Raw genomic sequence first — 25,341 nt, forward strand, 5'->3', positions numbered from 1 at the left:
AACCAAACGATCGATGCAAGATAATAACAGATCCGAGTAGTTTTGGAGCCGCTTATCTAAAAAGAAAATACGGTTGCTGTTGTTCTGATTTGTTGTATTGACATTTTTTTTTCCTAAAAAGGCATCATAAAATATCAAAATGTATTGATGCACCTCAAAATGTAAGGTTTTGACAGTGGCAATTGCCTCTTGGAGTGAAGTTTGAAAAGCTGAAACCGCTGGGGAATGTACACTATCTATTTTTTTATAGAGAAATGGGGGGTTTATATCTAACCCCATATCACCGTTAGACATCTTTCAGAGATAACTGTGATATAACACTTATTGTTTCCAATTACGTATGAAATATCTGAGAAAATCACAAAATGTAATAAGCCCAGGTACATGCACCGACAGTAATTAAAGAACCTCACGCTGATATTGAATTACCGGCTCTCTACAAGAGGCTCTGGGAGTGAAGGGAACAGCACGAGTCCCTTTATGAACCGTGTGCAATGAGAACATTCTTCTCAATCAAAACAAAAAAGAATGAATGCGCTTTAAAGTGCTCTTCAACCCCTCCCTTCAGACCCACAACCTTCACTGGATTTTACCACGGCAAATTGCAGAGGAAAGCACCTGGGCAGAGGAGCGTATACAGCTTTTATTAATCTTTCTTTTTCTCAATTCTTTGACTCCGACAGCTTTTAAGTGAATTGTCTGCTCAGGCCTATGTAGCCTTGTGGAGTCCAGACATAGCCTGCTGAACGCTGTGACATCTCCACTCCCTTCAGCTCTAGTGCTGTAGCCTTCATCCAATTTACCATGAAAGGAATCCAGACAGTCCCATAATATGACCCACGGCTGCCTCGATTGAGCACGGTCGACACTCTGGGCCCAGGCTTTACACACATAACCAGCCCGGCTATCTACAGAGGACCAATAGCTGCCTGCTACCCATTGATAAGGCCCATTGCCCAGGGAAAGAGTGGACACGTCTATCTGGCGGCATTTTATAGGAAAGAGTGCCCCCTGGTGCCTCTGAGCATGCTGCACACTTCCAGAGCCAAGCCAGTAGTAAACATATGGCCTTTAACTGTATTCGGGGGTGGTGGTACTGTCGGACACAGATTACAGCAGCGTTTCCTCTGTAATTTCACGCAGCAGCAGTGCTTGTTTTTTTTGTTTTTTTTTCTTTTTGTGTATGCGTGTGGTTCCACATCGATTCCCGTGTCAGTCACAGTTATCTTTCCAATGCAGGCGACTGCAGTGAGAATATTTTAACTTCATTTTATCACAATGAAAACATGATTTGTCAGCATTAGAGCTGTGCCTCTGTATGATGGAAATTAGGAAAAAATATATACATATAGGCACTTTTTGTGTCGCTTACACTGCAGTTGTTATGTGATACCACACCTCATGAATAACGAGAGCTAAACGCCATGCAGTCTATCGTACTCGAGTCCTCTGGTCCACATCTCTTTCCTCGGAGAGTCAAACAGACAGGCATAAAGGCCATGGCTTTAATGTATTTTTTCAGACTCACAACAGCTGGGAAGAGACCAGTGTTTTTTGTCACTAACTGGTTCTATAACACAGAAAAACAGGGATCGGCAGCAGTTAATAAAACCTGTGTATTAACTTCTTTCAGTACTGTCAGCTAAACGCTGCCACAGAGCCTTTGATACCCTTGAAAAATATGGTAACTAACCAAAATACCACAGGCAACTTAAGCATCTTTGTAGCCATTTTGACCGTTTAATTTGAACCAATTTGAAAATGGTTCAGTATTGGAATTTGGCAAAAAAAAAAAAAGTTGCATCTCCCCTATCCTCCTGTTTCTCTTTATCTATGAGAGGCTGAGAATAGACACAGAACTGGAGCAGGGAAACAGATATTTATACCTTTATTTACCAGTCTGTACATTTGTGTGAGTGTGCGGATGTGAAGGCAGCTTCTCGACTCTCGTGTTGGGGATGTGCATCATATTTTGGATAGTGTGACAAATTGGGGCCCTCGGCTCCATGATAGCAGAAACCAGGACCATTGAGCTTGCATTATTCATGAGGACTGGAAATGTCGAGCTGTGATATGGTGCCGACTAGCACAGCAACAGCCGGAATAATCTCAGACTGCATGAGCACAGGGAGTCTCCCCACCTGAACCCAGGCTCTGGGGGGGGGGGGGGGGGGGGGGGGGGGGGAAGACGCCATTAGGCTATGACGACACGGGTTAGTTACATTTAAGTTTGATTTTCCCCCACAACAAAAGGACTTTCTTTTAAACTGGGTTTCTAATAAAATCATTCTTCATTTCAAAATCTGAGCAATTACAATCAATTTAACATATTTTCTATGCATTACAACACTCACTTTAACGTCCGAGCAAATTGCAGAGTTCAGATCTTAACTGTTAGAGTGCCCTCTTGTGGTCATTAGGTACATTGCTATTACTCGGTTGGATCCGCTTTGGCCTTCAGAACTATTTTAATTTTTTGTGGCTCAGATTAAACAAGGTGCTGGAAACATTTCTAAGAATTAGTGTCATAATAGCATCGCGTAGTTGCTGCAGGTTTGATCTCCCATTCCACCACATGCAAAATGTTCTCTTTTGGCTTGAGGTCTGGTGACCCATTTGAGTAGCGTTTTGTTAAAAAACAAAAAACACCACCAAAACCCATCTTCTGATGCATGACACAGCTGGATGGATCCATACTTTCTTGATGATCTTACCATTCAAATGTCACAACAGAAATCGAGCCTCATCGGAACAGGCAATGTTTTTCCAATCTTCTATTGTCCAGATTTAGTGATCCCTGGAGTGGCACACAGTGTGGTCTTTCACCACTATAGCCAGTCTCCTTTAAAGTTCAATGTGTCTGGCACTCACAGATGCTCTTCTTCACAGCTTGGTTGTTACAAAGTTATTTTAGTCACAGTTGCATTCCCATCGGGTCAAAACAATCTGGCAATTCTCCTCTGCTCTCTTGCATTGCATCAATATTTTTACTCAGAGAACTGCCACTTACCAGAGATGCCTAAATGAACAGAGTTGCTGGCATGTGGCTGATTAAATGTGGGCAGTTGAACAGCTGTAGCTAATAAAGTGTGTATATAGCCTCTGAGTGTATATTCTGACAATCCTATCCATTATTCTAATTCTTATCTTGCCATCACCCATTTCATGAAAACTAAACTTAAAAGTAACTTAATATTACTGAAGAATGCATAAGAAATGAACAAAGTCACTCTGAGAAGTATCAAACTGAACTGAAAACAACAAAAATAAAACTGAAGTCAAAACAGGACGCACAGCTAACATTTTCAAACTTCTGAACCACCAGAGTCCCATCCAGTCCCCTTGGAAAATAACTAATTTTATACAACGCTGCCTGCCATTGTTGTGTTGCTGCATGCATTTCATCTTTCCATTTTTCCCATATCAGGAAAAATATAAATCTCAGCAGTTATCACGAACAACGAAGGGATGAATTAAATGTCTCAGTTTCAAGAGAAATAAAAAAAACAAAAACGCATCATTTCCACAACACTGGTCAGATGTATTGGCATCAATTTACTTCTCTTATTATGGGAACTGTAGAACTTTATTAGAAAATGAAACGGCTAATGGAAGAAACGAATGAGGAATCAAGTAAATTAGAACACCAAGAGAAAAATTAGAGTGGGGACTTGCACTATTCTCAGAATAACAAGATAACACAAAACAAGTACATAAAAGCAAGAGGAGACTTCAATATCTCTTTTATTAACTCTGACACTCTGTGGTCAGATAGAAAAGGATGAGCGTTACACTTTTCAAGTTGCTTCCATGACTTGTGCAAACACTAGACGGCATCTGGAGACAAAAGGGGAAAAAAAAAATCCTTAGAAAGAAAAATAAAAAGAAAGACATCTAAATGCAGAAGAAATGAATAAGTGAATTTAAACCTAAGTGTTGATTCTTTATGCAGTTTTATTGATTCCCAGCTTCATATAAACTGGATGTTGAGGCATAAACATAGTACATTTGAACAAAAATATAACCAATATTTACAATTATTGTATTAAAAATACAAAAAACAACCGATACGTACTCCACCAATTGTCTTTTTAAAAGACATACAGGTCAAAGTAGTACAAGAAAGAATGAAGAAAAGAAGATCATCACCAGCTAAATGTACATTTCTCACTGACATCACACATCAAACGGAGTAGCAGTTCTACCTACTACACTTATCTTTACGCTTGTACATTGTTGTGCAACGTTTTGTTTTTCGAACTAGGACTCGGCCCGCTAATATGCACATTATCTTCAGAGTTGAATGAAAGTGAATGATGCATGTCACCACTGTATTACAAACAAATTATTAACAATCCATCTGCAACCATTACAAAAAAAAGAAATACAACAAAAGAGACCCTAGGAAAAAAAATGATTAGAGCGAAGTCACAGAACACAGTGGAAAACACTGCACTCATTCAAAGACTGATCAATGTGATCAGTGCCACTCTGAAGAACAACAAAAAGTTTACGTTTCACAAGTGGATTCTTAACCGTTTAAATTGGCAGCCTTGGATTAAAAACAAAACAAAAGTACTTCATTTGTCAACTACCTCACCGGAGTCAAAGAAAAAAAAGATCAAAACTTTCAGTCGCTTCCATTGATGCTGAGATATGATGTAAAACTGGACGCAGGCATTAGCGATATACACACAGCATCCACTGAGCTGATGTCTGTAACAGATGAGGAGAGTTTCTGAGGATGTATCTGGTAGCACGACAACAGAGGGAGGGAGGCAGGGTCGCTCTATGCCGAGACAAAAAGATCTACTATACTGTAACACAGTCTGGTAAAACCACCTGAAGCCACAAACAAAACCAAAAAAAAATGCCCGACTTCCTGGTTCTACTGAGTCTTTATATATATATATATTAAAAAAAACCCAAAACACACACACAAAATAAAACAACAACAACAAAAAAAAAAAAAAAGCCAGGGGAAGTATCTTGAATAAGGCATTTCATTCCACTATTGCTTGATTCAAGGCTTGCTCTTGAAACAAGGTGATTCACATTGGGGACAACCGCCGAATGAAATGTTTGCAATCATGGCATCATAAGGCGCTTGGACATTCATGAGATGTGGCGTGTGTTTGTGTCGGGAAGAAGCCAAATCTGAATTAGTGGATATTTTCATTTGGGAGGGAAATGGGTGTATATTAAGACTATTACAAGATCATGTTGCAAAGGTAGATTCACACTGGCAGCTTTTAAAACAAAATCAGCCCTGCTGCTGGTCTGTGATCCTTTCATCAGTAAGAATAAAGGAATGAAAGGCAACTTTTCTAATATTAGTGCTCGATTGCTGCTCACAGTTTGTACTATGATTCTTAGATTTCTCGCTTTAGCTCGCTTGTGTGCCTCTGATGCACTGTAGAGACCAACACCGTTAAGCCTCATGTGATTCCCAGTGGGTCATCTCTGTGCTTTTTCCTATAATCGCCATCAAAAGTCTCAGTGTAAAACAAAGCAACTAGATGATACAAAGACTGAGATATAACCAGACACACTCTGCTGATATGCTTCACTCATACCCTGGTATCCGGGGGTGTGGGGGGGGTGGCGGCAAGCATCTGGTAAAATCTGATATTGTGCTGAAAGTGCTAGCTTTTGAATTAAACTGTGATTTTGTTTATGCTTGGGTATGCAAAATGTATTGTGTGTGTGTCTCTGTCTGTTTGTGTATGTGTGCACGTTGGTTCTCCCACCTGAGTCCTCCTCCTAGCTCTTTGATTTAAACCAACAAGTGATTAGCTTTCATATGTGACATGAGATAATACTGGATTCAGAGTTCAAACCCTCAGCAACAGATGGGTCATTTCAGTCCAGGCAGAGAAATTATGGGCTGACTTGATTTCTCTTTTCGGTCCCCCAGAGTGCAATCAAAGAAACAAAACTCAAACAAACAAACAAACAAAAAAAAAAAAAAATCTAGTGGGAAGTTGAAAATTAAGAGTCAAGTCAACCGTCGTTTCTCTCCGTCTTCAGCATTAGTCTGTTTTGTTGTTTTATTTGTTCTTGGGTTGTTTTTTTGTTGTTTTTGTTTTTTTTTTTAGAAAGTAGAAAATGAGAAAGTGCAGATGAAGCTCAACACGTCATGATGCTGTGGTGTCAACAGCAAGGTCTGGGATTTTGTTATTGGTGGCGGCGGCGGTGGTGGTGGGGGGCAGTCTTAAGAAGTCAGTCCTGTTTGTAACAGTAATATTTATGTGGTTTTGTGTGTCTGTGGCTAGGGTGAAGCCCCCCAAAACCCAGTGCCAGTCAGGGTTCTGCAGTCTTATTTTTTCCAAAGTGCCAGGCATTTTTTTAAATCGTCTTTGACCTTCTCTCCATCTCTTCTTCACAGTATTTTTATCCTTTTTTTTTCTTTTTTTTTTTTGCATGCAGGGTCATTCAACCCTCCATGATGCTTTAAGGCGGAGGAGGGAGATGAGCAGAGGAATCCACCAATAAGGAGGGAGAATCAAGTGGAGGAGGCAGGCACGTTATGTCACGGATGAGTCTGTTTGCCTGTCTCTTTAATCCTGCCCACCCTGAACAAGGGGCACTTCAAGTTACTGCAAAAAGATGTCCACTGTTGTCCCTCAAACCGCTGACACCTGTTCATCCTCTGTGGAGAGAGAAACAAAGATAGGTATCAGTTACCTTGAATGAATGCATGAGCTAGAATGTAATAAAGTTGAAGAGTTAATGAGGTCAGCAGTGGCAATGTGTAGAATGAAAACCTGCCCGAGACACCGCTCAAGAAGCTTTTACTTAATGTAATGCCAACAATATTACCAAAGAATGCCATCATTTTTCTGATCAGCTTTAACTCACATCAATCTGAAGTTTTCGAGGGACGTTTTCAAAGCTTGACTAAACTTGTTTGATTGGACACAAACACCGCAGTACAACAGTGCTGCTCAGTCATCTAAAGGCAGACTGTGGCGTTTTCGAAATATAAAGCAATAAAGGATTTTCAAAGCATTTTCTCCAAGCACATTTGGCATGGTGCTCGGATAGTTTTGCCTGGGATACTGCCCAGATAATTAACAACTTGCTGATGCCAACTCTGCCATGGAGCCATGTTAGATTGCATGGCAGATGTCACAGATACATTCACTACTCCAACACTTCACTTTGCTGTCTTCCTGAAACCTCTGACATACGAAGTCAAAAACAGCTTGAACATTTCCACGTGCTTTATTTAAAGCTTCCAGTTGGAAATGTCCTCCACTGGAAATGCACTGCAGTATCTATTTTTAACAGGTTTGAGATGATTTGTTGACATCGGGATTTCTTGTGTATATTAGCAGCAGGAAATGTTTTTACTGTTTCTCTCACTGTTTTCCTTCCAATGGCCTTCTTTGAGTCATCACTCTCAAAAAGTTGGAAAAATGTTTTTGTAGTTTTGGTCTGTTTCAGTTCCAGTTCTTGATTTCTTGCATCAAATCATGAATGAAATCAAGGACAGGAAGCTCGTTGGGTGGAAAAAGGTTCTAAAATGTCAATTTTGGTAAAATATTTTTATGTTGCGTGTCAAATTTCTTTTTGTGGCTGCTTTTAGTGTGTAAACAAACAGCTGTTTTGTAGGCAGGCATACTGAACTACCTAAACTAAAACCTTTTTTCAAGCTTGCACATCAGCCTTTCTTTAAACTAGCGCATTATTTCATGTTAGTCTATACATTTATTACTTAACAAGTGCACATCTATCCACATTTTGATCTTTCTCGCTACACCAGACCACTACAACGACACACAGTATATTCAGAGTCACTGCAGGCGAGTCAGGGGTGTGCTGGTGCAGGTGAATGGAGGTGCATGTTTTCAGGCACTGACTGCATGGGTGAGAGGATCCTAACACCGTGTCTGCTGATGAATGCTGTTTGGACACGGTGTGTGAGAAAGTGAGAGAAGAAGAGCAGAATGCGTGGTGGCAGAGAAGTAGTGAGTCTAATCCAGTAAGTATGACTCATGCATGATGACATATTGCGGGTAAGAGGTGAGGGTCCCACTCCAAATCAAGACTTTCCAGATCAAATTTAATTTCCACTGACTTTTGGAATTTGGAGTGGGACCGGTGCTACTAGTGCTGTGGGGGTTGTATGCATCTCTGCTGACATGCAGGTTCACTGGTGTGGAGGGGGCAACCTGATAAATTAGTTTTTACCTGCCTTGGGGAGTCGGGCCCTGCCTGTTAACCCCCGTACACACACTGTCATGGTCTGGGAGTCTCTGGTGTATGCTGTGCCACTGGCTTCCTCAGAGCGACTAGTTTGGAAGACAAGGACTCACCCTCCTCTTCCTCTTCAGGCTCTTGCTCCTCGGCAGGTGAGCGAGTGCGGTGGAGGCCGCCTGCCCGGTGCTTGGCCCCCTGGTGGGCCTGGTGGGAGTCGGGCGACTGGGTGACCATGCGCGAGCGCTGCAGAGCCGTAGTGTAGTCTGGTGGCCGCCGGCCTGAGTGGGTCGCTGTGGACGTGGGAACAGACTGGGCTGAGTGCTGTCCCTCAGCGAGGTCGGAGATGGTCAAGGCAGTGTAGCCGGGGGGAGTCGGGGGAGGCTCACGGTAACGGCCCTCTTTTCGGGCTGAGGGGATACAAAGGAGAGACACGTGATGTGTTTCATGGAGCTTTTTTGGCAGCGACAGTAGAAGATGACAGAAATCAAAACTGAAGGGAAAAAGAGGATGACATGCAACATTTAAAGATGCTGTCATTAAATGTTACCATCTCAAATTTGGACTGCTCTGCTGCACAGTAGAAAAACAATCCTTCGATAGGATGTAGGATTACCTCATAATTTTGGGATCTATGCCCATTTCATTCTTTTCTTTTTTTGCCAAGAGTTGAATGAGAAGCAGTCTGGGAACCCAACAGCTATTCTCTAATGATTTGGCCTGTGGGTTGACTGATATTTGGGGCCCATTCAGCGCAGCCAGTGGACATCGCGGCCAAAATTCTGGACCCGAGTCACTGTTCAGGAATGAACAACAAAACTGTGAAAAGCAAAATGCTAGCTGATGGTTTCCAGATACATTTCCCTCTTGGTCTTTGCAGGGACAACCACAGCCTGCCCAAACATCATTGTTTAAAATGAGCTGGATTACAAACTAAAGCCACAAAGACATTTGTTTGTTTAATCCAATGTTTCTCAAACTGTGGGGCAGGCCGCAATAATGAGACACTGAGCTGCTGCAGGATGAATGTATAATGTTTAATATTTATATTAGGACATGCCAGGAAAAAATTTAACACCACTGGAATCTGTACATTATTTTAGGTCAAAAATGTGTTATATAGCAGGTACGTGTAGGTTTCTTTGTGAGGTGCACAAACTTGAGGAGTCTCCTCATGACTGTGAGGTAACTTTAGAAAGTCACTGCAATCAAGTCAGTAAACAGTCAGTAAACTCGTAATGGTGCATAAAAAAACAAAACAAAAACTTAGCAGTCACTCACAAAGGCCGCCTTTATTTCCGACGGTGATGGGTGATGGAGATGGTCGGCCGAGCTGCTTTGCCTCCTCTGACCCGGTGGATGTGATGCTACTTGTTTCTGGGTCGGTGCTGACGTCCTTTCCTCCTCTCCTCTTTATGGTGCCGGTATCCCCCTCGGAGTCCTCCCCCCAGTATGCTGCTGAGGACGAGGAGGAGCTGGCAGATGCCCAGCTCCCCCTTGCCTGTGCTGCCCACAGTGCAGCTGATCCCCCTAATAAGGCATCTGGCCCGCCAGGAGGGAGCCCTCCAATGCCGCCTCCACTTCCACCACCGCCAAAGGCCAAAGTTTCCCAACTACGTCCTTGCTGCATGGTCTGGATATTGTCGTGGGAGCCAGAGGAACAGGACGTCCAAGAACCGCGGCCGCTGTCTGCAGCATCGAGGGAAACGCGGTCTCCCTGATCCTGAGTCAGTTCCTCTGAACTGGGTGAGGAGAGTACTGTATGGCCGCCAGCATAAATGCCCCGACAGTCCTGCATTGATGAATATGACCTAGGATATGTTGTTTAAAAAAAAAAGAATAGTAAAGATTATGATGCTTCACCTCAGAAGGAAAAAAAAACAATGATTCACTTATCAAGTTCTCAGTAATCCTACCCAAGACTGTACTGATCGGGGTCAGTTGTGGCTCTTCGTTCCAGCCTTGATCCTCCGATGTGAGAATCCCCGACTACTCCGGAGTGACGAAGTCTCCTCTCCTCCTGGGCCATGTCGAAAGAGGAGTTACTAACAAGACTGGAGCGAGAGGAGATCTCACTGTGACCAGAGTCTGAGTAGGTGTCTCCCATCCTGTTGTAACCTGGAGGAGCGAGGAAGAGATGGAAGAAGGTGCATTTATGTATTGGCAGTAGATCAGAATTTATAATTTTTAATTCATAGTCATTGGTAAAAGTAGCGAGAAATTATGAGAAAAGCATTCAAATTCTAAGTGCTTATCTCTGTTTTTGCACTACTTAAACCTGGCTGACTAAATTAAATCCATACAGTATCTGTTTTATAGTATAAATCAACTCTTATTCACGTATCATCTGTCAACTTTAAACAAGACATCATGTACAGACTGCAGAAGCCTGTCAGATCTCTTTACATGGGTATTCTTACTTAAACAGAAGTTCTCTGCCATATTCTAGGAGTGAAAAAAAAATGCTGTGACAAGGGTAGCAAAGAAATCTCTGGTAAATATTAAGACTTCACTGGTGCTGCCTCCTGATGCATGTAAGACATTGAGATGTTTGTAGTCATTTTAGAAGGTACCCTACCTTGTAGACAAAAACAGCAAAAGTTTAACTTGCCCACAAATTTCTGAAGGAAGCAAGTATTGGAGGATGTGAACATAAATGCTAACTGTTGTGACTACCAACAAAGGGGTTTCTTTAGGTATACAAGTTTCTGAAATGTTCAGGGAACATCGTCTAGATAAAGGCTATGATTTTTATTTTAGTAGAGTCCTGGTTGGTTTTGGAATCAGGTGGAAATTGGGGGGGGAATCATATTGGTCTCTCATACTCTGAACAATGAGAGCCATCATGCAGTACATAGCGGTAGCCACTAGGTGGCAATTGTAGCTCACCATGACTGCAGTCTGGAGAGTGGTGTCAGAGGGAGGGAGGATTATTGGCTTACCCTTCTTGGGCGAGCTCTGGGGGGAGGTGGGAGGGGAGGAGAGCTGGGAGGAGGCATTGGACATGGTGTCCTCTGGCTGCCTCCGGTGTCTTTCGCTCCCTTCCTCTGAAAGAGCGAGGATCTTCTTCAGAGACTGCGGGGAACTGGTGCCTGTGGACATTTGCAAAAAGATGAGCAGAATTAACATGAGGAACACTGCCAGTCCCCAAGGGTGCTGGGACGCTAAGCAGCATTGTCTGGGATTTTTTTTGGGTTTTTTTGCATTTGCTTATTGCCAGCCAGCCTCTTGGTGGCAGCACTGTCACAAAGAAGCTGAATCAGCCATTGTCTGCAAATAAAAAGATGAGGAGGACAAGGTAATAGGAGCATGTACAAGGACAAGGGAACAGGAGATCTATACAGAATGCTGTTCATGCAATCATGCACCGTTACTGTATCCACCTGTATGGAAAGCTAAACCAATTAAAAAATAAAAAGATTCAAATCCCAAGAATTTTACCTTCATAACTATCCAGTGAATGTTCACAATCATAAAGCTTTATTCTAAAATAACACATATCCTATTCTCTCTCAATGATGGGAGGGGGAAATACAGTTAAACTCAAATGATACTTGAATACTGACGGTTATGTGTAATCTTCGTCTTACCGAATGGTGGCAGATCCTTGACTTGCACTTTCTTTCGAGATGGGTAAAGGGCCACAGCGGGGACCTGGAGAGCCTGGTTTCCTTTGGCCAGCTGACCCCTTTGTTGACTTGCAGCTCTGGGCACAACTGGAGAAGTGTCTGGTCGTTTCCCACCTGCATTTTTGGGCACTGAGTAGTGGGAAATAAGTAAGTATTCTGTATAGATATACTTCAAGTTACATTTAATAGCTAAATGTGTTAAAAAGGGCTTAGAAGGAAGAAATTTGCTCTTAAGACTTTTGTATCGATCAAAACTCTCTGACCACTACTCCCCAGTGCAATGACAACAAAGGAGGTTTGGCATCAACAATGAGGAAACTGGCTAAGTAACTCAGATTTTTATTTCATGCCAGTGAGTCCTTGAGGATCTGCTTCTGAGCAATGAAGTATGTGTGAGGGTATGAGTATGTCTCAGGAGAATTGCGCTCAAGCTTCGATCTTTTATAACTTCATATTTTTCCCTATGAAATTCCCCAAACCCCAAAAACTGAAAGACAGAAGAAAAACTGCAACAAACTCACATGTGCTAATGGAGGGTTCACACTGTAGGGAGAGTGTCTGAAGACTCTCCTCATTCGTTTCCAGGCTGAGGTTGGACAGGTACTGTTTGACCTTCCTAGCCATCTGGGCATCCTCGTAAAGCTTTTTGGCGTTTAGGAAGGAACTGCGTCGCACTCGCTTCTTGTGCCCACCTGTCTGTGTGACGTCAAGCACGGCGGCGTTGGCGCTACCCTGACTTAGCGACCTGCTTGTGCACATGAACATACAGAGGAACAGAGACGCACAAACAAGAAGACAAAAAAAAGGTGTGGCTTCAGACTGTAAATGACTCGATTTTGAAGTAAAACTGTATATTTGACACTAGGAGGCTACATAGGGAGCATGGTATTTAAAACTCGAACATGCAGAGAACAGCTTTAGTCATTTCTCCCAACTCCAAAACATTCCAGACATTCCAGACGGCAGAGGGAGAGGTTGAGCGATGACGGCTGCAGTCAAACAACAGGGCAGTAGAAAGAGGGGCTAGTGTAGTGCAGTCATAGTTTACATTTCTGTGGTTTGAGTCAGAGCTGGTAGTAGTAGTAGTAGTAGTAAAAGCATGTTGTTTTTGCACATGGTCTCAGCCAAACAGCACCCTGGCAGTCGCCTGTGGTGTTAGTCAATGAGAAGCCACATTTGTTCTCGATGGTGGAATTAAATTTATCACGTTTCAATAAAACATTTTCAAGTAGTACCTTATAACAACAACAAACCACATTTCAGAGATATTATTACGAGACAACAATCTCACAGCTACAAGGCAAGGATGTTGTATTTACGAGATTAAGGTGCTAATCATGAGCTGCAGATGTCAAATTGCTTTCTTTTGTTTTTGAGTGAATGAAATGTAAATCTGCATGTTTCCCATTAAATGCTGGCTGTGCACAATGGTGTCCCATTTGACCACAAGAATGTAAAGCATGTTGCAGAGTATTTCAGTTCCAGAATCTCTGGCTGTTTGGAGCTTTGATAAGCAGATCGACCATCAAAGACAGGCAAAACTTTGAAACAGAAGCTGCATGCATTATGTTGGGAAACAACATATCAGAAAAAGGTCACATTTGCTACTTGGAAGCTGGATATAATCCTTTTATTTGTCAAATATTTTCCACGCGTGTGTTTATTTCATGTTGTAAACAGTATTCCAATTATTCCCATTATTTACTGATTCTCAAATAATTCACTATAACCTCATGTTGGCATATGTGACCTTTGTTCCACTGAATATCCATAGGTTAGTGTCAAGCAGAGTTAGAAGGATTTAACTCAAAACGGTTAATGAAAGCAAGGTTTCAGAGGGGAAGCACGCAAATCTGCAGGGAAAAAAAGGGTGCATGGTGCAGAGAGGGCAAAGGTTGTAGGGTCACCAAACTTACCCTAAACTTCTCCATTTCTTCTTCCTAGAGGGTGTGTGCCATGAGCAGAGAAGCATGGAGGGCAAAGGGTGGATGAGTTGAAAGAGAGAGAGGAGACAAAGCTTAGGACAGGAAAGACCACCAAGATCACCAAAGAGAAGCAATTTCACCAACAGACCCACATGAAAGTCAGCAGAAAGGAAATCAAATGGTAACACTCGACTAAGAGGAGACATCATTAGACAAAGAGACTTTCACAGAAGCACTGAGCACATTTTATGCCAACAATGTGTACAAGGAAACAGTTGCTAGACGAAGCAGTTGCCAAAGAGAACAGCTGCTTAAAGGAAAAGCGTGAGGCAGGAATTGGACTCAATCTACGTGAACCGGCTAACCCCACAGAGCTGGTTAGTCAGCGCAGTGCCGGCTGGTCCTACAGTGAGAGTGAAGGGTCCTTAAGAATCTAAAGATCTGACTTTGTTTCCTAAATATCTTACCTTGTTCGGAACATAAGGGCTGGGTCCATGTTGACAGACGCCATGCGACCAACATGGCGAATTTCTTTGGCAATCATCCGCAGCTTTTCAAAGTTCACCAGGCCGTCCACTTTAGAGTCATTGCCTGAAAAATCCAAAGAAAAAAAAAAGATCAATTACAGAGTTTAAAAACTACAGCAAGTGACAGAGGACTACGGAGATAAATATGGCTAACCGTGAAGCATTTTTACCCCTTGAAACAATTAGATTCTGTTTGTGGTTACTGCATTTATACAGCAAATCAACACAATTTGTTTTGAGATCACTGGTGGTCTGTACATAAAGACGTTGGTCAGAGAGGTAAACTTAAAGTTATGGATAATTCCATGTATAGCAGATGATAGGAAAGCTAACTGCAAAATTTAAAGAACCACACTGAAACCAAGAAGCAGTTACCTACTTATAGTTGGCTTTCACATTGAGAAAAGCTTACATGAAAAACAGCCAGTTGTCCTGTATTGTATGTGTGTGCATGCCTGGGTGTTCGACTTTGCAAAATGGATTGTTATTTAGGTTGCTTTTAAATGATAGGTTATAATGCAAAAGTGTTTGCCTGCAAACTGATAGTAAGAATAGTTTTTTGTTTTGTGTATGATTGAGCGCTAGTGTGCACTGCTCTTGAATCTGATGCAGTGCAGTGGTGATTAAACTCTGTGGGTCTGTGTGCATATTGGCAGTTTTTGAATAGATTTTGAGCTGGAAACCATCAGCAGTATCTGGCAACACTGACTCCTTTCAGAAAAACTGTGCAGAATCTGCAGCTGTGTGTGTTGTGTAGTGTCTAATATAGTAATGTTTACCGAGTGAAAGATCTGAGCTAAACAGATATAAAATAATGTAAAAACACTAGAGTAAATCTGCCACACAAGAACTTTGCAAAAATACTGCCAATCACAAAAGTTGAGGGAAGCCATAATTATTTTATGAAGTCGGTCGTTTCATTTTGTTTTACCTTCATGTAGAAAGGTGAGGTCCTTCTTGATGACAGGGAACAGGGGGATGATTGGTGGCTGGAGGTTTTGATTGCTGAGGACATTCCTGTACTTGGCCATATTTCTTGAAGGGTCGAAGAGGTCCTGCAGGTCCCCGAACAGTTTCTCATATTTGCTTGGCAACTTCTCCCATGTGCCTCTTAGCCTGGAGACTGGAGCCAGGTTCAGACCACTATAGGGAAAGCCGTGGCAGTGAATATATAATCAGTACAACAATTTGTACAGACATCACAACACAGAAGAACTTCTCTATATTAATTTGACTTAAAAATATGACCCAAAATGTAAAAGAAATCAGTTTATTGCACATTCATCATCTCACCTGATGATTGCGAACATGGAGCTAAAGTTCTTGCACTCGCGACAGTGCAGGGCTATCTTGATGAAGTGCTTGATGATCTTCATGCGTTTGAGCTGGTTCGGTTCCCGCGTAACCTCAGTGGCCACCCAGAAGGTCTCGTGGTTAATTGCCTCCTCGAAGCGCTTGAGGCTGACAGAGCCAGTCTTTGAGCGCAGCTTGAAAAGGTCATCGATGTATTCGGTGGGCTCGATGGCGCAGAAAAGTTCAAAGGCCCGCATGGAGAGCTGCGTGGCCACCTCCACGGTGCTGAGCTGTAACAAAGAAATCTGTCCTTCTCGAAGGAGGTCCTGGGCATCCTCATCGGAACATAACGTCTCTGTCTCCATGTTGCTCTTTAGGTAGTATCTGATAGAGGAAGATGGATTGCAAAATATTGGTTAAACATTTGCCATTTTTTCTCTCTGTATCTATGAGAATTTTCTGCTAAGACTGCAAAAAGCTTAGGATTTTTTAATGCTGCTGATAAAACAATGAGTTTTAATCCACTGGGATCTTGAAAAGATGAACTGAGGTCAATCACTCCATCCCAATTCATTCTTATTTATCCTTTCTTTAATAAGGATGGTTTCTTGGATTTAAGATGTTTTGTCCTACTAAAACGGCAATAAAAACTATACTGCACATCACCCTCCATGTAAAGGAGACCAAGAAAGGAACGGTGGAACTGACCTTTTCCAACCCATCTTTATTCCTACTCTTTATGTACTTTTTGATGTTGCAGTTTGAACATCAAGATAAAGAAGTCATTACCTGCCGCTCAGCTGAATCCTGTCGGCTAGCTTAGAAAGCTGATCAGGTAAACGTCTCTGCTTGATGACGCCCTCAGGTGTGACAGACACCTCGCACAGCGAATAAGCCTCCGGTGCAGCAGTCAGGGCGAACTCCCTGATAGCCTGGGCCACCACTTCTTTAGCGGTTGTGTCCTTCCCGATCATAATATACCGAGACTGCTGGTCCGCCTTGAAGACTCGCAACACCTGGTCTGACATATCTGGGAAGAACAAACAATGGTAATTGTGGTATACGTTACCATCATTCTCCTGAAATCTGAACAGCTTTAATCCGATTAAGAAACAGTGATTGATTAACTGATTGATTGTCAAGCTTTATCAAGAGCTTATCACCAATCCCACGCCCGCAAAAGCCACACCAGCATCTTGCAGATCAGATAAATCTCCATGAAAACATATGAGCCCAGAGGAAATATAAAATTGCACTGCTGTTTTACTGAATTAGCTTTTTACTACTATGACTCCAGATTAAGCGACTGCACTCTAATAGATTAATGTCTACAAGTCTGACATAAAGGATGAAAGCACTGCCAAAGATATGATTTTTCCAGGAGAAGCAGAGTCACAAAGAGAGACGATACTTACTCATTATCAATGGGACTGAAAGGATATAAACAACATAATGGACAGAAGTTAATATAAAGACCATCTTACTGTATTTTTCTTGTTTATTTTGTGCTATGCGTGAGCAGTGGAGGAACAACTGTTTAGGTAGCTATTTTATTATGTTTAGTCATCTGACGCTATTTGAGTGAGCGGTTCTTTGTTTGTTCCCCACAAATGACATAATGGCAGAGTATTTTTGAACATTCTAAATGTGTTGATGCCACAAACTTCCCGAGCTCCATGTAGTGGTTAAATACACACCAGGCTGGTTGTTGAAGTCGAGGATGCGGTGGTGTGACTGCAGGAGGTCTGGGTTTGACGACGAGAGGTTTCCGCTGACTGGCAGAGCTGGTGGGATCTGTTTGGACTGCTTCATTCCCACTATGCTGTCATCCTGTGATTGGCCCACGCAAACGTCGCTATGGAAACGAGAGGGCGAGCAGAGGGGAGTCTGTTATAGATAGCAGTTCTGTCAACAACAGGCAGAGGGCGATATTTGTGTTTGGAAGAGAAGGAGGATGGAAACACATTTGGGGCTGTGCAGTCCATATGATGTATTCCATGTTAATTATCCTGGAGTTTTACAGCAGTGAAAGCAAAGGTTATATATGGCTCAGCTAAAAGACGTTTTCAATGGTGCCCTGTGGGAAATGGACACCTGCTCTCATTAGGAACTAAATTTATATGAACAAATACCTTGTATTTCCCCTGCAGTGTTTACTCCCAGTTTATCTGCGGCATTTCAAAGTAATTCTGATTCAGCCTTGAATTTGGTTGGCAGACTGATAAAAATGCAGGTGCACTTTGCATAATCGTTCAGAGAAACATGTCAAAGTGTCAGGAAAAATCAGAAACGAAGAATCAGCTCCAATCAGGAGGCTTTGATTTCCTATTGATATTAAAATCACAGAGTTCAGAGTCTACTGAATATAAATGCTGCACAGAGTCCTAAATATTTATTTCTCACTGAAATCTAGACATGCAAAGCTGCTTTTATTGGTAATTAAGTCGTGACAGTTAAAAGTAATGAGGTCTTCTTACTTGTACGGTTTAGGGGGCAGGATGCTCGTGAGCGTCTTATCAAAGATCTTCTTCAGCTTGTTGCGTCCTCCCACTGTGTTGGTCTTTGCTTTCTTGCTGACCTTTTCCAGACTCATCACCTGCTCCACATCCACCGCCAGGTCGGGGATCGAGTAGCGACTGGCTTTCTTAATGTCCCCAATCTTTGGAAGGTGGGGTGCCCCGTTCTTTCGATCATGTTCCTCCTCACAATCCAAATCATGGTCATGTTCTGGCCTTGTTAGCAGCTCTTTAAACACTAGACAGGTGTGTAATGTAAAAGAAAAAAAAAAAAGAGTCATTAAAGACACTTTTGTATTCCTACATCTACTCTCAGATTTTAACCTTTTTATTAGTTTATCCACATGCTTTTTGTTCAGTACTAAGCTTTAACATTTGGACAAGTCAACAAAAAAAAGTGATTGCTGTTGACATAACTATAACTCTCTCTCTAATCGTCATAGGATCACCAGTGATTTGGTGGATGTTGACAAGTTATCATAACTTATAATATGCCTTACCTAAAAGGTTTGTCTTCACAGTTATGGACAAATGGGTGTTGTTCTTCAGAATCTCATTGGCTTTGCTGAGCTGGACATTCTCAAAATTCTGTCCATTGACCTCCAAGATCTTCAGGAAAGACAGAGAAAGCCATCAGCACAATTTTAAGCAACTTACTGTACTAAAGGGTTATACATCTTATCGAGAACAGACTGAGGAAAAACAATAGAGCTGATGATGTCAATAGCGTCCTGTTTTTCTAACCCATAAAGAAACACAAAAATTATGTCGTGGCTCCAAAACTGGAACCTTGACATTTTGCATTCTTTTGTTAACAACAAGAAGAGCAAACATAATGAATTGAACACACTGCCAGCTCCTTGTTAGAAAAAGAATCATGTCTAAATTAGCACCTTATGCATAATTATGGACGTGGATTAAAAATCCAACCTCCTGGTGTGTTTGATGATCATATCTGGCCCATGGATTTAAAACACAAGAACATCATTTGACCACAGAGTGACTTTTAAATTCTGACAGGACTCCAGCACAGGAAGTACTAAAACTCATCTGTTATCACCACATCAGGCCAATCTGCAGGTCGCGTTATATCACTGCAAATATTAATCTCTGAACTATGCAGTTTAACTAGATAATAAAGAGGCCCTAAACTCCCAAGCTCATGCATGTTCTACAGGATATAAACATCATCAACATATGGTTTTGACATTAATAGGACCCTTTTCATTTCCAAATAGCCCCGTCTTTGTCTTCATAACCTGACCATTGTACAGGTGCCGGATATTTGCATTTAAATGCGATCATCTAACTGAGCTGCCACTTCCTCTTTGGCAGAAGAGGAAGTCACATTTAACCGTAATGGACATACAGGCCATCATCTGCTCTTGTGAGGCCAGTAAATGCTTACTTTTTCAAAGTCAAACTACTCTTTTAGGATCAGGAGTGATTAGCGAGTTCACTGCTGAGAAGATGATAAAAACCAATGAGATTAATACTAAAGCTCTGAAAGAGCAGGTACTGGGTGAATGATGACATTAACTACAGCTGTTTAAAAAAGAAAGTATGAAGAATATGAGAGAAAGAGAATGTTTCCTTATGGATGTCAGTGTCTCTGCTTCCTTTTGAGGAAACAGCTGCAGGGGATGTTTGGAGTCAAGAGGGCTTAACTCACATCCAGACGCTCTCAAGATGGTTTCAAGGATTAAGGGACTTTGCTTAAAGCCCTAAGGACTGCAGAGTGTGAAAATAGTTGAGCAGTCAAGTTGTGAGGAAAAAAAGCCAACACAGGGTGCCCCCAGCTACTGGCAAGTTCAATTTGAGACTTTTCAAAAGAGGCCTTTTAATGCTAGTTAGAGCAAAATGTAAAACCAATTTCACAACAAAAATTTACTTCAACAGGAAAATTGAAGTGCTAGTCTGCACAGCTGTAGCCTACAGAGAAAAAGTGTTCTGCAGCTAAATGAGCTTTGAATAAAAACGGCACTACCAGGAAATGTTCTGCTCAAAATTTAAAGTGTATGATGTTGGTGACGTTAGAAGAGGGAGAGAACCAACTCACTTGATCTCCACGCTTAAGGCCAGCTTCTGCTGCTTTGCTTCCAGGCTCCACAGCATCGATGAAGATGCGGAAACCTTTCTCCTGACCTCCGAGAAGGCTGAATGCCAGTGGAGAGTCCCTGGACGGCTTGGTTAGTGTCACCAGCCGTGGCTTGGCTTTAGCAGCACATGCTATGTTTAACAGTCTTAGGTGCCCACACATTTTCTTAAAGAAACACAATGAGGAAAATGAATTAGAAATCTGAATTAAACATTTTTCCACATGTCTTTATATTTTACACTTACTTCTTTTTCCAGATTGTTTTCAAACTCTTCCAGAAAGCGAGTCATGGCAGGGTCACCTTCAAAGTCATTGAAGTGATTGTTTACCCACAGCAAGACTACCCGTGTAACCTGGAGAGATCACATGATCGACATGCACTTGATTAGAAATGGAACATTTTGCTTTATACCCACATTCAGTTATGTCCAAAGATTTCATGAGGAATGAGTGTAGAACTGTTTATACTCTAAACCTACTGACAACTAATTAAATACAAGTTCAAAAGTCAAGTATGTCTGAGGATTTTATGTATGTGAATCCAACATGTCTAAAGAACATTCAAGTCTTTCAGAATTCTGTGGAACAAGATAAATTTACACCATGTCTGTGAGTAAATGTACAAAGTCTGGCTGCCTAAAGTGTACCTGAACAGATATACCAGAGTCCTGCTGATCATACCTTGTCCCTGAGACTTGGGTCGTGGAACCACTCCAGGAGCTTCTTGCCCACGACCATGGGGCTTGAGAGGAAGGTCCTGTAGGTCAACAGGAAGTCCTCGATGTATGTAGGGTCCACTACTGAGTGCTCCTCTACGAGGTGCATGGTGAGACGCTCCGGTGTGCCCTGATGTTTAACAGAAAGACATTACAAGTGAGTGGCAGATCCTTAAGATGACTGCAACTTGTCAGTGACACAGACACACTTGAAATGCTAGCCTGCTTTACTCTATATGGAACCATGTACTAGATGGAACTCCTGCTTTATTAAAAAGCCTTAAAACTAGCATCAAGTACATACGGCTCACTGTGTTTACTGAGGTCATAAATCAAGTGTGAAATAAGGCCATCTTCTAATGGACTTCTTTTTTGAGATTATGGGGTTTAAAGAAGCGTAGATTAATTGATTTTTAACGGTTACCTTGATGACAATGTGCCCTTTCCTGGTGCCGGTGCGGTCGAGTTCACGGTGTTCCTTCACCATAACAATTTCTCCTTCCTCCTCAACCTTCTGCATGTTCTTCTCCACCTGGTTGAGGATGCAGCAGTAGTCCTGCTGGGCTATACACACAAACTGGACACAACAGAGACTCAAATTAGTGGGTGACTGAAAGAAACTTGTCAGTGTACATTAATTATATATGCTTCGTAGTATTCAAACGCAATAACTGGAAGATAAAGTGTTAAAGTAATATAACCTATATCATCTGATGGCATAGCAACCAAATGAATACATAAAAATAAGATACTCACTAATTAATGGGAACAATTTTTTTTTTTTTTTTTACACCCCAGCCACTGACTTTAGCTCAGAGTTAGAAGAAAATCTTATGATCTTACTCTTTTCATGAGCTGGCCTATTTTCTTTCATAATAGCTGCTCCACACATTTAAAAGGATGCTATTGCCTGCAGCAACTTTAGGTGTCACGAGTGCAAACACTTTCAGCACAAGTGGGTCACAGTGGGATTTAAAAACTGAACATGGCAGGGTTTGTACCCATGTTTTTCACATGGAAATGATGCAGAAGAAACTGACCTGTAAACCCAGGCAATAGATTTGACCAACACCTAGAGCAGGAGTACTTAAAGTGAGGCTCTTACCTGGCAGTCGTCTACTTTGGTCTTCATGACACCTTTCATGTATTCTTTCTCCATGGTTGGTGACACCCCAAAACTATTTCCCATGCACAGGATTTCTGTCCGGCTGTCAGGGTACGTCACCTCCACCGAACCGTTCAGGATCACCGACCATGAGTCCAGCTGGAGCCATAAAACACAATCACAGAGGTCAGACCAAAAATAAATAAATAAAGAAGAAAGAAAGAAAACAGAAAACTAATACACTAGCAGCTTCACACATCAGATTAACTTCAGTATAGTAACATTCCCAACAGCTGGTGTCCTTTAATGAGTCAAAGTTATTTATCAAAAAGAACCATATGTAGCGACTACAAGGGGACTGTTGCACTAACAGATGGTTTCTTATTTTCCTCAGAGGAATACAGCAAAAGCAAGAGGCTGTTGGTGCTGCCCAGAAAAAAACAAGACTTAAGTAAGAAAAAAGGAGTTTCAAAGAGTATTAGTAGGGGCACATTTGTTTGAAAGATTTAAAAACAATAAGGGTACTTTCAGGATTTCCTGAAAAGCAGCCATTGTGGTTTTCTTAACCCTGACAGCAACAATGCACTCAATGAACCTTAAATTATTTATGACTGGACATTTACTAATGTGGCTAGGCCTTAAAGGCATCCTATTGTATGGATGTATTACAGCAAAAAAAGCAAACTGCCACTGAAACAGCGTCCTGAACAGAGAGATGAAATAACTGAGGCCTGCTCTGGGCGCCTAAAGGATCCTAGAAAGACCCGCCGATAAGCAATGCCCACTATTCAAGTTTAATAGAGCAGAAAAAAATATCAAATGGACGAAGAAAGATTCATTGGTGTGAAGAGGTGAGACTAAGGTTCAGTACCCACACACATGCACGCACGCACACATATATGAATTAAATTTAACAATCACAAGACAGGATTTACGTGTGCATGAGTATGCACCAACACACACCTCTTCTCCATCATTGAGAACGATGGTGCCGGCGCGTTCGACCACAGCGAAAACCATGACAGCGCAGAGTTCCCTCCTCACTGACATGGTCATGTTGGCAAATGCTGGCAGTTGATGCATGAACTCCAGTAATTGCTCTGCGAGAGGAACAAAAGAGAGAGAGCAGAGGAGTTTAGGAAAGGCATCAAAGAGACACTTGGAAGAGAGAAAGAGGGCAGGCAGCGTAGCGTGCACCTGGCAGGTCTGCACTGCCCTCAATCCAGCATCAAAATGGATCATCACCACAATTATATCAAACCAACGGAGAAATCATTATGTGGACAAGACAAAGCCAAATATCAATTCTATTGATAAAAACTTTAAGGCAAGCCAGGAAAACTGCTGACAATTCACTCAACGACCTCTGTGCGACTTAAGGGAGTTATTGGAGACAATGAACCAGAAGTGAAATCATAGTGGGTGTGCTGTCAGGGAGGATCAGGCTTACAGCCAAATGTCCTCACACATCTCCATCCAGCCATGAACAGAGATGTACATCCTTCACAATGTGCTTTTAACAGATCTTTATGTGAATATTTTATTGTTAGCATAAAGTAATCAATTAAATTTGTCCACATGTCTTCTAATATTCAATGCTTTCAACCTTTACATTTGTAAAGGTTTTAATTAACTTATATTGTAAGAACCACATCTATACGCATAAACAAAAACAGGTTCCAAATGTCATATGGTGGCTAGCATGACTGGCATTATGAAACAACAGATGAAAGAGGATGTAATATAGAATCATGTGGGAGAAAACCAAAAACAAAACCTTTTCCCATGACTCCATGCAGGCCTGTGAAAAACTAAGCACACCCCATGAGTCAGTAGCTTGCAGAACTGCTTTCAGCAGCAGTAACTTGAAGTCATCCTTTTCTGCATGACTACCAGTCTCTCAAGACATTATGGAGGAATTTTGGCCCACTCTTCTTTACAACATTTCTTTAGTTCATCGAGGTTTGTTGGCTTCTGTTTATGCACAGCTCTTGTAGCCTAACCTAAGATGTGCTGCCATGCCTTTGTTGCAACGAGAGGTTTTCCCCTCGCAACAAACAAACCATACTTGTTAAGTCTTTTTGTATTTTTACTATCACAAACTTTACTTTTCTTATGTTAACTGTGGCCTGTATAGTCTGAGATGCAGTGCTTGGGATTCATTTATAATTCTTCAAAGTTTCACTTAGCACATTCTGACCTTCGGGTGAATTTGCAGAGATGTTCATTCCTTGGAAAACTGTGTTAACACACACCTGAGTCCTCCAAACCACCAAACGACCCAAATTTCTGCTTTTCCAGAGGTGCTCACACTTGCTGATGATCAGTCAATCAAGTGCCTCTGATTAGCAGCACCTGGCTGCTAATTACACCCCCGCCTTTTTTTTCCTGGACTCTATACAGACCTTTGAAAATTTTTCTCACTACTGTAGACCAAAAAACTCTAAATTTCATGATGACGATTAGAAAACAATGAATTCTGAATTTGGTGCAATGTATAGTTTCTCATTATTGAATATGTGATTGGATGCAAGTGCTAGATTCCCATGCTAGGTTTAATACAAGGTGCAGGACTTTCTGCAGCACACCTACAATGATGCGCACAGAAAGAAAACACACCTTTATACTCCATCTACCAACCAACCAGCAGCAGTGTGGTGTACTGGTTGACCTGGGCTTGGCATGGCAACAGCGTTGTGTGAGAAGCTGCGGAAGCACTGAAAGTTTAATGCGCAGGGAGAGGTGAGGCGAGAGGATGTGCCAGCGTGACCTAGAAAAGCCTGCTGGCAAGGGGAGGGGGTACAGCAGGGAGATAAGTGAAGTGGGGGAGGGGTTGGCACTTGTTCTTACTCTCTCGCCGTCCACCAATGTATCATCCTCCCCAAGTCCACATCTGCAGCTAAGCTGAGTGTGCACACTTTTTTTTTTAAACAATGCCTATCATTTTCATTTGAGTAGAATCGTAGCCTTAAGAGTTATGATACTGCAAGCCTGATGTGGCTTTGAGAATTACTCGAAAGCCAAGATCATACGAGAGAAGCACAGACTTGAGATAAATGTAAACTTATGGCGACGATTTAAATAAGAAAGCAGGGAGTGGCTTTTTATAAAGTATAAATTAATCTAAAATTGGGACAATGTGCTTCTGTTTAAATTGGTATTTTTCACACCATTCTCTAAAGACGTCTTCAAATATAGAACTCTCAGGCATGCACAAGAATAGGCAGGATATTTTTTCACAATAAACACTGCATGGTTGAATATTTGCACTAGTGCTATTGATCAGAATAGTCATGAAGAGCCAAGTAAATTCAATCCCTAGTTGGGTGC

General features: G+C 41.8%; 1 protein-coding gene across 11 annotated transcripts in view; it reads right to left on the reverse strand.

The window, feature by feature from the left end:
* Positions 1-3,726: 3,726 nt before the first annotated feature.
* rapgef2b (Rap guanine nucleotide exchange factor 2b) overlaps positions 3,727-25,341 on the reverse strand; it is a 109,840-nt gene continuing 88,225 nt past the window's right edge. For 5 of the 11 annotated variants that reach the window (XM_063493916.1, XM_063493877.1, XM_063493863.1 and 2 more), the window contains 21 exons: positions 22,975-23,111; positions 22,012-22,170; positions 21,331-21,483; positions 20,872-21,036; positions 20,436-20,543; positions 20,152-20,355; positions 18,593-18,701; positions 18,054-18,330; positions 17,274-17,431; positions 16,366-16,606; positions 15,577-15,960; positions 15,215-15,426; positions 14,224-14,347; positions 13,748-13,771; positions 12,353-12,579; positions 11,793-11,960; positions 11,145-11,294; positions 10,119-10,320; positions 9,484-10,013; positions 8,197-8,612; positions 3,727-6,652 (listed from right to left, as the gene is read on the reverse strand). In XM_063493916.1, the coding sequence (XP_063349986.1) occupies positions 8,245-8,612; positions 9,484-10,013; positions 10,119-10,320; positions 11,145-11,294; positions 11,793-11,960; positions 12,353-12,579; positions 13,748-13,771; positions 14,224-14,347; positions 15,215-15,426; positions 15,577-15,960; positions 16,366-16,606; positions 17,274-17,431; positions 18,054-18,330; positions 18,593-18,701; positions 20,152-20,355; positions 20,436-20,543; positions 20,872-21,036; positions 21,331-21,483; positions 22,012-22,170; positions 22,975-23,111 (4,100 nt within the window). In that variant the 3' untranslated portion in view covers positions 3,727-6,652; positions 8,197-8,244. The remainder of the gene's footprint in view (positions 6,653-8,196; positions 8,613-9,483; positions 10,014-10,118; positions 10,321-11,144; positions 11,295-11,792; positions 11,961-12,352; positions 12,580-13,747; positions 13,772-14,223; positions 14,348-15,214; positions 15,427-15,576; positions 15,961-16,365; positions 16,607-17,273; positions 17,432-18,053; positions 18,331-18,592; positions 18,702-20,151; positions 20,356-20,435; positions 20,544-20,871; positions 21,037-21,330; positions 21,484-22,011; positions 22,171-22,974; positions 23,112-25,341) is intronic. The other 6 variants (XM_063493885.1, XM_063493871.1, XM_063493940.1 and 3 more) reach the window with 4 other exon arrangements.

The sequence above is a fragment of the Pelmatolapia mariae genome, linkage group LG2, assembly GCF_036321145.2.
Source record: "Pelmatolapia mariae isolate MD_Pm_ZW linkage group LG2, Pm_UMD_F_2, whole genome shotgun sequence".
Classification (NCBI taxonomy): Eukaryota; Metazoa; Chordata; class Actinopteri; order Cichliformes; family Cichlidae; genus Pelmatolapia; species Pelmatolapia mariae.